Genomic DNA, 14,416 nt, shown 5'->3' on the forward strand with positions numbered 1-14,416 from the left:
GCCCTATTTTAGTAGCTATAAGAATGACTCGCAGGTTTTGAAGTAATGGCACATTTATAGACCAATTCATTTCACTTTTCAAATCTGATCATGACCTTTCATTACCTTAACGAAGACTCTCAGCCAGTGTACTCTCAAAGCTAACTGCACTGCTGAACAAACTGAAGCTATTGGGGAAATGGAAAAAAAACAAGTCAAAGCTACACGACCTTTTCTTTTTTAATACTCTCTCAGCATGAAGAACTCTTTTATTTGTTTATTTATTAATATTTGAACTAATTTATCTGGTTGCAAAAGGCCTCAACATAGAAACATATTTAAAATGAATACATTGCTTCAAATAAATCCAAATTACTTCCAGTATTTTGCCTCAAAGTCAATAGGATTCATCATTTTATCCATAGAAATGAGTTTCTTTCTGGTTTATTATGAAGTATTGATTCTTACCATGCTGACCTGTTTCACAATCTGCTTTTTTGTGCTGACCCATCTTTCTGCTGTGTAATTCTATCGTTTGAAAATAGATCTTTGGAGAAATTTCTGTTCTCTGCTTGAATGCTTTCTACCTGTCCTGGTTTCAGCTGGGAAAGAGTTAACTTACTTTCTGGTGATGCTGTGAAAGGAATGTCAATAATACCTTTTGTTTTTAGTTGTTGCTAAGTGATATTTACACTATTCAAGGACTTTTTTCAGCTTCCCATAGAAGTATAGATAAAATAATGGAATGGCCAATGAAATATTCCATACCATAGACATCATGTTCAGTATATAAACAGGCTTTAACTGGGGGGTGGGAATCCACAATCACTACTCCGGATGGTTCCAATTCACCAGGCGGTGAGATTGACCCCTGTCATCATCATTATTGTTCTTATTACTAATGTTATTTTTCCTTTTCTGTTACTGTTTCTATTAAACTGTCTTTATCTCAACCCATGAGTTTTTTTTCCCCTCCCTTTCCCCTCCTTTTTTTCCTTTTTTCCCCTGCCCCCATCCTTCCTGGGGGGGGAGAAAGGGAGAAGTGAGCGAGTGGCTGCGTGGTTCCAGTTGCCAGCTAGGGTTAAACCACGACACTACCACAGCAGGATCTCAATCCTTTAGTGTAGTTTTCAGGCACCACAATAAGATAAATAGTAAATAATGATAATCATAATGAGGGCTATCACAATTCCAAGATAGCTAGCATTTTATCATGCAGCTCCAAGAGTGTCAACTTTTCCTTGATTCTTTGCATGATCCTATGGTGGGTACAGCTGAGAGGGGAAAAATACCTCAAATCCTGATTAAGACCTGAAGCATTATCAAACAGTAAATTCAGAGTATCTGGTGAAATGTTCAAAAAGTCTCAAAGTCTCACTTATTTAGGATAGCTGCAGTTACACGGTATGGTTAGCAGCCTCAAGCTGGTACAGCAATGCCTCACTGCAGCTATTAAATATTTGATCCCTCTTGCTGTTTGAAAGAACAAGCCCAACACTGCCCTATAACCGGTACATTTCTTTCCAGTGCTTGTATTTCTAAGCAGCAAGTTCTTTCCATGTCCCAAATGCTGTGCTTATTTAAATTATCACAACTGTACACACTAAAAGTGGCTGATAAGAGCCTTCATGGATTCTGTACACTTTAAAGTGGTATGACTTATATTGACATGAAGTGGTCTATAAAGTTCGTATTCTATATATAATAATAATAATAATGTAAAACTTTACAGCTTAGGTTCTGCAAAGTCAGCGTGGCTCTACTCATGTAATTAATTTAAAAACAAGGAAGCTGGGGAAAATAATCACTGTAGCTTGTTTCCTGTTGAAAATACCTGTAGGTTTATACATTAAAAGTTAGCCACACATTTAATTCCTTGTCTGGCTTTACCCCCATCTCCTTTTTTTTTTTTTTGCTGATGGGGAGAAAGGAGTTGGGTAAGGACAGTAAAAGACTGCTGTGTTACTCTGTGTCAGCTATGCAATGGAAAAGACAAAGTACAAAAAAATTGAATGCCGGTTTGACAATGAATCGCACTTAACCAGGCAAACAGTGCTATAGGGGTAATTACCCCAGCCTGACCGATATCCCTAAAAATTCATGAGATATCTCTAGAATCATTTCAAGGAAATGCCACTGCCAAGATCTCATTTTCAATTAGGGATAAAAAATAAGGTTGTGGAAAAAAGGGGCAAAAAGGTGGAAGAGGGGCAAACTGCTGTATTTTCTTCAACGTCACCCTAATCTCCGTGGGTGTAAACGATGAGAAACTTGTGGGTATGACGTCACTGCTACATGCAACATAAATAAAGAAAAGAACCAAAATACTGAACAAAAATACTCTCTGCTAGAGAAAGACAGGTTGGACCGCACTCTGGGCTACAGGGAACCCATTTTTACTCACAATAGATCACTATCAGTGTGCAGTTAAATTATAGTAGGGGTCGTGTTCCAAGGCAGCAAGAGGAAAAATAAATCAAAAGTTTGTCAATTGTCATAGATTACAAGAAATTCCTTCAAACACATCAATGTACACATGATATGTCCCCTCGGGGGTTCAACCCCCACCGTTCACAGCAAGCACTGTCACTGGAAAAAATATATAGAGAATTAGACCATAGCTGTTGCACAAAATGAGAGAAACAGGAGGAGCAGGTCATCCAGTTTAGAGATTTAATCCCAACGTGGCTGCATTTTATATAAATATATACATGTATTTGGCCCCTTGCTGCAAAAACTACAGTTAAGTGGAATAGGAGAGAGATTGAAAACATTAAAAAAAAAATATTAACAATCTGTGAATAAAATATCCACACAAGCATTTCTCTGGATAATGTGACATCAGTATTCATATGTTAATCAGGGAGTGGGATGGGTAAGAAGAAAGGGATGGCAAAGAAACTGCAAAAGGAAAGCGAGGTTACTTTAATTATCCCTGGCCTTGTGGAAACGTGCTGATCTGCCCTGAATTATTAATATTAGGCCTAACAGGTTTGGACAAATGGCTATGTAGGTCAGACTCACGTTTAGACCCCAACAATACCACAAGCTAGTGTTCAGACAGCATCTAAATCGATGTGCAACTTCAGATGCATTATTAAAGAATGTGGTTTTCAAGTGTCACTGGAAGCTGCATTAATTAATGCCACCATAATTAAGTTTTCCATGTAAAGATATTCTTTCACATTTAATTCACCTGAATGTGTCAATATTTTTACACACAACCTTCCATTTCATCTTACACATTTTCCGCATTCGGCTGCCTCTAATTGCTATGTTACTTGCTAATTAAAATATATATTTATCATATAGCACTACATATACGCATGTGTGACTATTTGCAGTGTCTTTGAAAATCAAACTGACATATTAGCTGTTGACAGATGAGTTGACAGTTTCCTAATTCAATAGGAAAAGTGTTTTCTTAATTTATGCTTTGTTTTGGGTAGACTGCATTTTTAAGACCAATGATTTGTGTAGCTTACAGATGGATAACATACATAGTTAAGATTTTTCAAAAGTGATTAGTGATTTGAAAGCTAAAGCTAAGACATTTTATGTAAATAACAGACTGCACTAAAGACTTACCTTTAAGAAAAAAATCAGGTCCCATTAAAAGGGATCTCAAGATTGTCATCAAAATTTGAGAAACCAAAAATCACTAATTACTGTTGAAATTTTTCATTTATTTTTTTTGCTGATTGACAGAATTTTAAAAGCAAAGCCATTGCACTACTCCTAATAGTTGTGAGCGTGCTCCTAAGTGGAAGCTGTTCTCAGCTGTACTGGGAGCTGCCAGCTATCATGGTATCTGTCACCATACGTGTGTGTATGTAGGAAAGGAAAAGGGAAAGGGCAGATGAGGGGAGAGGGAGAGGTGAGACAACGAAAGGGAAATTTAAGATTTTACTCTCACTGACTATTTTGTTTTCTTTTTCACCTGACTCAGAGGATTCCCTCCTTAGTGTTCACTGCAGCAGCTCTGACAGCCGCCCCCTTCAGCGTCACTAACCCTATCATTTTGTTTCTTCATCTGTCCAACATCCTTTCATTTATTGGATGGATACGTGTGACCATGGCATTTGGAACACTTCCTAGTGCGATACACAGAAGTTGTCACTCTCACCTCTACATAGCCCTGCTGCTGGTGATATATCCATTTTGTTGGCTGCGTCACAGGATACTGTTTTCTCCCTGGTTTCCTAGTGCTGAGGAGGTTACATTGATTTTCACTAATGTATGATAAAGGGCTCTTGCCCTTTATGCTACTAGTTTCTGATTCCTGTCTTCTAACAGATTTCAATGAAAAGTGTAGATCTCACATTAAAATGACAGATCTTTGGGATTTTTATTTTTTTTGTAATCAGCATACGTGTGAAAAGCATACACTATGTGAAGGAGGAGCAGAGAAGAAAATACAAATAAAATATTGTCAGAATCAGATAAAATTAAACAGTTACCATATTTCTCTTTAACTGCTGGGTAATTTGGAAAAAAGATTGTGTTTGAGAGTTACAGACACCCCAAGGCATCTGTAAGTGGCTTTACCAGACTTACTCAGCAGCCTCATTGGCTTTGGCAGCAGTTCAAAGGTCACATTCTCACATGGATAAACTGTTCTTGAACAATTTTTTTCCAATATGTTAGGCAATGCATACATTCCTTCCACATCAGACATGCTTTTCCATGTGCTTTGCTCTCCTTGTGGCTACTGGGAGGATAAATACCATTTTCTGTCAGTGTTTCAGCTGCCTTCTCTCAATTATACTGCTTTGTTCCACACTGCTGTTTTTTTGCAGGGAGAGGAGTTTCTGTAAAAACTCCAGTAACATATTTTTTCTTTTTAAAATCATCTTCAAGAATTTATTCATTTCAGGCACCCCTTAAAGGCAGAGAAGGTCCAGTTTAGGCTTTCTTCCATCCTCTAAGGCAGTGCAGTGACAGCATTATGACTGGATCTATAAATAAGAGAGTTTTTCCCTTTGAAAAGTAATGGTAGAATAGACATGATCAAACTCTTCTGAGATCTTTCAATTTACCTAATTGGTACTTTTGAACTGAATGATCTTTTTCATGGCAGAATACTATGGAATGCACATAAATTTTCAGATACCCATTGAGAAATGGATCCCTAAATCCTTTTGATATCAGTATTAGAAATATGCATGGGTCAAACACATCTTTGGTCAAAATGCAGTTGTGACAGCTCCTGCAAAAAGTCCTTCCAAAGTATATATAGATAAAATGCTAACTTCTATATATTTATAAAAGTACAGATGCAAAGCCTGATCTCAATCCCAAAATTCAATTATTTCTTCATGCAAAATTTTCCAAATAATTTAAAGACCAGAACTAAGAATTTAACTAAACCAGATATTAGCATTACAGCTATGGAATCTTCTAAAAGGATATATGTAAGAGGCACTAATATTTAATTTCTTCCAGAAAATCCCTTCCTCCAGTAAAAACAATTGTTTATTTCAATAGTGATTTGTTTCAGTAGTTACATGATGGAATACTATTCCCTAGTTTCTTCTTTTACAGAATCATATTCAGAAAGATAGACGGCAGTTCTTCACTTTAGAGAAAACTATTGATATTACCAGATTTCTGCATGATACGAATGAGAGCAGAACTTCACTGTTAGCTCATTCTTAACTCAGAAACTTACACAATTAGATCTAACTTGATTTAATTCTTCAGGTTTTGTTAGCTTTAGATGCTAATGGACTTTTTAATGAAGAAACAGGTGAGCGGTGTGAAATGTAATAAAAACATATGCACTTCAGAAATGCAAATGGCACTTACTATGTTGCTGTGCATTTATTTCTTAACTTTTCTGTACCACTGTGTAAAACATGTAAATGCATGTACAGATATTCTTCGAGGCTGAACAGTTCATGAAAAGGAGAGGAAGGGAGTGATAGAAATATTACTTACGCCGTTTGCAGCCACATTTTTTTATTCTTTTGGGATCCGTGATGTCATCATGACAGGCCTTGCAGTAAAAAAATGCCCTAGAGAGAAAGAATGGAAAAACTGACACATTTCTTAATCCATACAAATGAAATTAGTCCCACATTTCCTCTTGTTGCAGTGCCAAATTAATGAAACATGCCAGCACTAATTTCCTTTAATCTTTGAAGAGGGTTAGACATTTAAAGTAGGAAATATTTGCTGCAAGAGCATTAATTTCAAACATAAGACTCCAAATTAGTGTTTCTTTCAATATACTTTTACTTGGAAAGAAACTGGGAGAAGGGATGATAATTATGACACCGTGTATCAGTTCATTTGTCTTTCATCTTAGAAAAAAGAGCATCTAATGAATTTTGTCATGAAAAAAAATATATAATGAATTCTGTGTTCTTATTGGATATACCAAATTTTTTATTTTTTTTTTTTAGTAGACTGTCTAGCACCCTTGGCCAATTTTTCAGACTGGTCACAAGTAGGACTTCATTTTGGACACAATGAGCGATTGCAATGAGATCAATGGGACAATAACATCACATATGCTATTTGAAAAAAAAAAAAAACAAACAACCTAAACCAGAAAGGGAAAATCCAGTTAAAATAAGTTCCTAAAGGAACATATAAATAAAAAAAAAACTGAAATAATTTTGATTCATACTGGTTTTTTGTCTTTTATATACAAATAGAGCAGAACCATTTTGGTTTTAAACAGACAAAAGCCAAAATTTCAAACAAAAATATGCAATTAACAAGGTGAACCATCTAGGTTCCCATGTATGGTTTTGGTTATGAACTTCTACTCTTGTGTCAAATGGCTCACCACTAGGTGAAGCACAAGGAGATCTAAGGAAGGGAGAAAGGGTAAACATTTGACTTTATGTAAGATTAAAACAAAATTTGAATTTAATAAATATGCATCAGACTGCCCACAGGAGAGTTTAATCATGCCTGTCAAGTCAACATGTCATGTAAGGCTGCTCTGACACGTTCACGAGGATCACGCAGTTGGCCTCTCGCTGAGCACTTACAGTTTACCAGGATTCTTGCTGGCATAAAAAATTAAACATACTTTTTAACCTGATGAAATTTCCCTGTAATTGTCCATACTCAGGATGTGTCAGCTCCATGCCTATCTTCCCAACCCTCTCTCACTGCATACTTCTCAATACAAAGGGCAGTAAAAAACAAAGGTGCCACATTGCAATCACCCATGGATTTTGCCGACAGTACTGTTCATAGATTTAGGATGTCTGGATTGTTACAACAGTATAGAGGACACTGGAACTGAACAATCTACAGTCCAAAATACAAAAAGAAAAATAAACAATATTAATACACAGCCTCTGAATAAACACAGCCTTTGGCAGTTCAACTAGGATGATTGCTACGAATTCTTTTTAGATTAATTAGACAGTGTCCACCATAGGTGGAACTATATTAAAGGAAATGTTCAGAAATACGAACTAGGTAACTAATTCAAATAGTTATTAATTTATCTAAGTTATTTTACACCTCTGAATAATGGCCCAGGTAAAGCGGCCCATCAGGAGAAAGGAAGCAGGTCTAGCTTATAAAATGCAGAACAAAGAATAGAAATTTAAATTTGCACTGAATGTTATTAACATTTCTAATATCAAGATAGCTACTGATGGAAGATATAAGTCCTAAATGTAACAGACTTAATTTCTCCAAGAAACTTCCAGGAAGATTACTCTAAGATTACTCTTTCAGACTATGAAATTGTCTGACTATTTCTAAGACAGTTTGCATTACTAAATGTAAAGTGAAAAAGCCTTCTCTGAGCATTTGTATACTTTGCTGCAGAAAGTTTCTGGTCTTCAAAATATTCACCTTCCAATGAAAAGAAAACAAACCATCTACAAGGAAATGAGAATAAAATATTTTTCAAACCCTAAATCGATGTCAGGGCAAGGAGGAGAAAACTGCCTCCAATTTTTACAGTTTCTCCCCCAATCCATCTGTAAGCCCTGTATTGAACAAGAATCCACTCTCACAAATACTCCCTCACAAAACTTCATGACAGCAATTGGACATTGGTCATTTCTACAGACTATGTTTCTGAAGACCACTGCAGTACAAATGTCCAAAAGAGTACCTTCAATCCTATGTGCAAAAGTCAAGAGCAAACACCTGAAGTGATTGCTGTAATAAAATTATCCTTCTATATAATTGGGTTGAATTAAGTGGATTTGAAGCATGTGGACTTCTGATTTTAGTACTAACATGTAAACGGATAAAGAATAATAAAGATGCAATTCATAAAGTTTCTATTATATTTAAACACAACATTTTACTTGAAGCTAATTACCTAGGTATAATTGTTTCTAATGTGAAACTATTGTTCTAAAAATGCAAAAGTAATTCTAGCAAGAAGAGTAATTTAACATTGCATGTAATATTTCATTATGAATATATATTTGATAAATATGAATAGCTTTAGCTTAAAGGAGCTGAAATTTCTCCATTAGCACGTAACACAAAACCAGAATAATTTAATCTGAATTTCAGGTAAACAACATCTTTAATTTTGCTTTATTAAAAAAATCCTTCTTCCTCTCCAAAACATCTTGAGTTTAGAAGATTTTTCTGACTCTGATTCATAGCTGAAAAGGGTGAAAACAATGTTTTACATAATTGGTTTTGATAGTTGAAACACATCTGATAATCATTTGCTTTGCACTGAACAGCTAAGAAATGTGGTAAGGGAGGCAGCATGTTTCTAAACAAAGCCGTCTGCAAAAAGCAAGGCAGAATTGGGACTTTTGTTTCAGCTTGCTATTAGCACATTAATAACAGTCAAGTTCTCCCTGTTAAAAATGCTATGCCAGGTAATTTTTACCTACAGTTTGAAATAATTTCATAGGAGAGTGTAAAATGTCTTATAAGTGGAAAAAAAAGCTAGCATCTCAGTAAAGGAGTCGAAGACAGTTCTGTATAGTCAAACGGAGAAAAGCACCAGAGAGGAAAAGAACTACATTCTGAAAGGCAGCACACCTGAGGCAGTGCTGGATGCAAATACTCCAAAGATGGTGCTAGAAATATGAGAGGACAGGAGCACTGCTGTGCTGTTCTGTATGCTTCACCCAGCCAAAAACTACCTTAGCTCTTTCAACGAAAATAAAATTCAAGTTCTCAGTTATTTCACTGTTTTCATGTTTTGACCTTCTTTAAATATTCGTGGCAAACATGCATTGCTTAAATATCATTTTCACTGGAATTTAATCATAACAACTTTAGAACTTAGTAAAGCTTATAATTTGAATATTTTATCATTCTAAGTATAGGATTTAGCTAAAATATCTAACTCAAGGAGATCACCAAGTAAAAATCAGATTCTTGATAGCATGACTTACAACAAGGACACAAATTAGGAGGAAGCACTCAGTTGCAAATACTAATTTTTTAATGTTTTTTTCTTAAATCTAACAGACATTGAATGAATATTTATTTTAAAAATTATTGTCTCACATTGCTCTCTTATTCCTTCCAAACATATTATACTCCTACCAAACAAGAGTACACGTTTGGTCCTAAACACAATACCATAAAATCTCTTCATTCAACCCAAATCTAATACAGCCAAGTACAACAAACCAGCAAGTTGTCTACGATTCTTGGAATATACTGCACTGTTGTAATTTGATTTATTATTATGAGGCCATACAGTATGTAGTTCCAGCAAAGAAAAATGACAAGAACATAAATATTATTCTGCTAATGCAATTACTGAATGAATACAGTAGCTTGCTCACATCAAATATTTGCTAGAGTCTATGTAAATAAGGACTACTCTAAGCCTGAAACAGACAAAACTCTAATCCCTGTTCTCTCAAAGTAATTCCACCGAGACAAATTAATTATAGAGAAATCAGATCAAAATATTTTAGATTTTCTAGTAAGACTCAGAAAAAAAAGCGTCTTCATTTCTTTTCACATCTGCTGTAAAATTATTTCATTTCCTTGATATTTAGGACTGTAGTTAAGAAAATGGCATGCACACACGGTTGATTCACTAGAGCACCACCTCAGTTCCCCCTGAGAATCTTTAAACAGATAATAATGAAAATTAGGCATGGTGTTTACATGTAAAGAAAAAACAGAAATACCGTATGTTTAAATTTAAAGAAAAAAAAATGAATTACCTTTTTACTTCTTTGGCATCACTTGCAATGAAGAATCCTAAAGTACCTTCTTGAATCTTGACATGGTTTCCAGGATTGATTAATATACTGCTCAGTGAAACAAGAACAAAAACAACAAAAGCATAAGTTTAAATTACTTCTAACTGTATGCTCCAGAATAGCTTTATTTGGTTCTGTTATAGGGGACCCACTAGTTAGGAAAGGCTGCAAGGAAATTTTAAGCCATTCTTCCTTGAAATTTCCAATCAAATAACAGTTTTGCATGCTTTTTACAAAGACTTAAGTTTGAGACAGTCACATGCCTCCGCCTATAATCACATCATTTAAGTGTTTACATCTGTTTTCTTATGTTTTTGCATTAAATACAGACTATACAAAATAACAAAGCCTCTCAGAAACATGATGTGTGAAGCTGAGCATTTCAGCTTTCTTGCTCTGTCATGCAAAGTGGTAAGAAACTCACAATATGGTGAAAAGGGAAGAACCAGCAACCACTACTCAGTAACAATAAAAAAATATCATTTACAAAGCTAAACCCTTTGATGCAAATTTTTGCCAATTTCTAGTGAAACAGAATGTTAATGGGACCCCTATCTGAACGTATAATGTTATTGTTTAAAATAATAAATACACACATACACTCAAGGGGAATGGTACAAGACAACCAGTCACGATAGCTGAAAAAACATAAAATGAATAGAAAATTTTTAAAAACACTGCTATGCAGCCATGAAAGAACAAAAGTAACTCAACCACACTGACAGAATAGCCTCAGCTAAATTTGATGAAGGAAATTATTAACTGCTATCAAGAAGTGAGATACTCCACGTCTCTCTACAAAATATGTTTTTTATTTTCACAAAAATTTAACACTAGATTTTAGGTAAGGCAATTTGCAAAGTACCAAGCTAAACATGAATATACAGACAGATATAGATGTAAATATAGTCTCCAGTAAGTTTTATTAACGTGTAATACAAATAAGCAGTTGACTTACTAAAACTTAAGCTTGTCACAATTCTCTCTTTTTTGTCTTTCACTAAAGCTTAGCCTTTGGAGGTCGAAATGTAGTAATGGCACACATGTGCAGTTTACAGTAAATAAAGACTACCAGAAATTTAAACACGTGGATTTAGCAAAAATCGATTTTGAGGAAGTGTATATATATATAAAAATAAATAAAGTATATTTCCGAACAGACAGACATTACTAAAATTTGAAGGCCAAAAATCTTTCATGTTATTGTCAGGAGTGAAAATGGATCTCAGCAGGTTTCTTATTCAAGATATTATTTATTATCTGTACATTAGTAATAAATTAGTGTGACAAACATATACCTGAAAGCTTTATAATGAGTGCATTATTTTGTGTGATTACACGTGCCCACGAGGCCCTATGAAAAGAATATGCAGGCTGCAAAATAAAGCACTCGTGAGTTAAGAATTAAAAGGTTGGTCATGCAGCCATAATTTAGCCCCTGTTACATAGCTGTTACGATACAATTCTTAATTTAATAGTCACAAACTACTTTTTTCTCACAATCTGGAACTTCATTCAGTGGTGTTTTACTGCCATTACTGCAGGCATGGATTCATGTAGTTTATCTTTCTTTAAAATCGGCATCATAAACATTTTTCTTATGTGTTTTTCTGCAGTGTTCATAGCTATAGCATTCAAAAGATTCACAAATACAAAATTTATTTCACAAGAAGAATGAAGATATAGTATTATCCCATTTTACAGGTGAGAGATCGAGTCACTGTGAGATATAGAAGCTATTAATTTGGGATGCCTACAGGCCATTTCTTGTAAGTATTTAGCATTGCATAGCTCCATGTACACCTTCTAGGGACTTTTGCTGTAAGAATGCTCGGCATTTTCAAAAGCCCAGCCTCTGGCTCCCAAAATAATAAATGATCAGAAGTAATCTGTAAAAGGTTTGGTTTAAGATATTCTGTGGCAGAGGCTGTAACAGGAATTAAATCCCAAAGAAAGCATTTACCCAGATATCTTTCCTTTTCCTTCATTCACAGTTTCAAGCTTTGCAACAAAAAGGAGAGGAGAACTACAGAAAATGGGAGTCATCACCACAGAAAGCAGCTTCATCTCCACAGCACACTTCGGCAGTATTGCAAAAAATGAAATGTGATGGTGTAAGTAACACCTACGTTATGCACGTAGATAAATGGGATGAATTAAAGTTGCACAGCTAAACTCCACAAGTGGTATGTCTTTTGTTAGCATATTGGGCTTATGGTTGTGCTTGCAACCAAAACATTTACCTAGTACAGTTTTAAAATGCAATTTCACAGGTTTTAAAATAGAATAAAACTGACAGGAAAAAAACCCAAACCACCACACAAGAATTCTTCATATACAACCAGTTGCTCAAGTCACATACAGGTTGTAAAATTTAGATTCCCTGCACAAACTTTTGTCACTTGAGCCAACAAAGCACTTAGTAGCTGTTACGGGGATACCTTAACAGGCCATTGCTAAGGGAGGTGAGACATATGCTCCACCAGTACACCCACAGAAAAAAATCAAGAATCAAGCCTGCGAGCGTATGTGAGCCTAGATAAGTCACTTCTCGAGAACAAGGAGTCTTTCTGCCACTAACTCTCCAAAGTCTTTCTGCCAAAACTTTCTGTCATGTCTGCTACTGTACCCATGTTTCAGTTTCCACCTTTCCTCCTCCCTGTCTGCTAACCCTTAATCTGCCATTGAGCTGAGAATTTAGCTGATAGAACTCAAAAATCTTCTACGGATGCTAGTCTCATTTATTTCTACTATACTGTTCCTTCTAAAATATGCAAAGACTCGTACTATGGTTAGGGTTGGCTATTTTTCTTAGGTACTGCTCTGTCAGAAAAATACTTTCTTTGCCCTTAATCATGGAAGTATTACAGCTTTTCAGTGAAAGCAGATGAACACATTTCTTTATGTAGAACCGGCTTTTTTTTTCCTCATCCCATTCTTAGAGATAGATGAACCCAAACAGTAAAAAATCCTACCAAAAGCACAACAATCCGAACTCCACAACCTGAAGTAACCACTAGATATGTAAATGTTCACTCACCCTCACAGAACTTAAAATTTGACAAAGTAATAAGCAAATGAAGCAGTTCTTTTAAGAGGTAGCAAACATAACCTTAAATCAGAAAGTGGCTTCATTTAGGAAGTAATATATTGTGAGCATGATTTTGTATCTCAAGGTTTTCTGAGACACATGAAATCAATTCAAATGGGTCAGTGTATAGACTTTATTTTTGTCAGATCTTATACTTTATTCACACATACTTATTTTCACTAATACAATGTATTTATAGCCACAAAATATAGATGTGATCACAGTCAATGCATTATGACCCCAACAGCAAAATCTTCTATTGGGAATAAAAATTAATTTGCCCCATCTCTGCTATTGGCAAAGAGTGACAGCAAAGGCTTATAAAGCTTTGGGTTTATATACACACTGATATTTAACGAGAACAAAATCATGAGCAGATTCTACTGAGTCTATATGGATTTATTAAATAAGCTGCTTATTAAAGCAACTGAATATATCTTATGCGACCTGTAGTGTCATTAGCTAAAGTTATGCTTTGATAAGCACTCACTACCTTATGTACAGCAATGGAAATGTTTTGAATGAATAGAATAGAGTATAGGGAACAAAGAGGACAGAGAAAAATAAAACAGGCTTATGAGCATTCCAAGAAGAATGCATCCATCAGTTATGTAGAGGTGCATATATCTGTTTAAGCAGCCCATGAAAATATGCATATATATTCCCCCACAGTTGAGAAGGTAAGTACGTGGCAACGTAAATTGGAGATTTAAGAGAGAAAGCTTCAGCTAATGTCTCATTTTTATGTATGTCCAAGGCTGGGGAGTTTTACAGGTACAGGAAGATGTGGAAAAAGGGACAAAAGGACAAAAACTCATTACATTCAATATCAATATGTATAGCTAATCCATATGCATTCTGTGCCATGCATTGGAAAAAAATGCTGTTGAAAATGACATCCCTGATTTTTCCAAATATACGTTCTTATCATAAAATATGATTTTATTTTTTATCTCCTAAATCAGTTCATGAAATCAAGGAAGGAATGCCAAATTCTTCAAAAGCTTCTTGATCTTGATCAAATTTTATAATTTTATAACCTTTCTAGTTTAGGTTACATCAGAAACTAATCAAGTAATAGCAAGCTCAAAAAACTTTAAGTCGTAATTTCCTTAACAATTCAAGTTCCAGAAATACATTCCTCAGGAAAAAGCTTTTCATGAGGGGG

The 14,416-nt window shown here is 35.1% G+C and overlaps 1 protein-coding gene across 36 annotated transcripts in view; it reads right to left on the reverse strand.

Moving 5' to 3' along the window:
* KCNMA1 (potassium calcium-activated channel subfamily M alpha 1) overlaps nt 1-14,416 on the reverse strand; it is a 508,587-nt gene that overhangs the window by 105,923 nt on the left and 388,248 nt on the right. For all 36 annotated transcript variants that reach the window (XM_063339500.1, XM_063339499.1, XM_063339492.1 and 33 more), the window contains 2 exons: nt 10,119-10,205; nt 5,920-5,996 (listed from right to left, as the gene is read on the reverse strand). In XM_063339500.1, the coding sequence (XP_063195570.1) occupies nt 5,920-5,996; nt 10,119-10,205 (164 nt within the window). The remainder of the gene's footprint in view (nt 1-5,919; nt 5,997-10,118; nt 10,206-14,416) is intronic.

This window comes from Chroicocephalus ridibundus, chromosome 6 (genome assembly GCF_963924245.1).
Source record: "Chroicocephalus ridibundus chromosome 6, bChrRid1.1, whole genome shotgun sequence".
Classification (NCBI taxonomy): domain Eukaryota; kingdom Metazoa; phylum Chordata; class Aves; order Charadriiformes; family Laridae; genus Chroicocephalus; species Chroicocephalus ridibundus.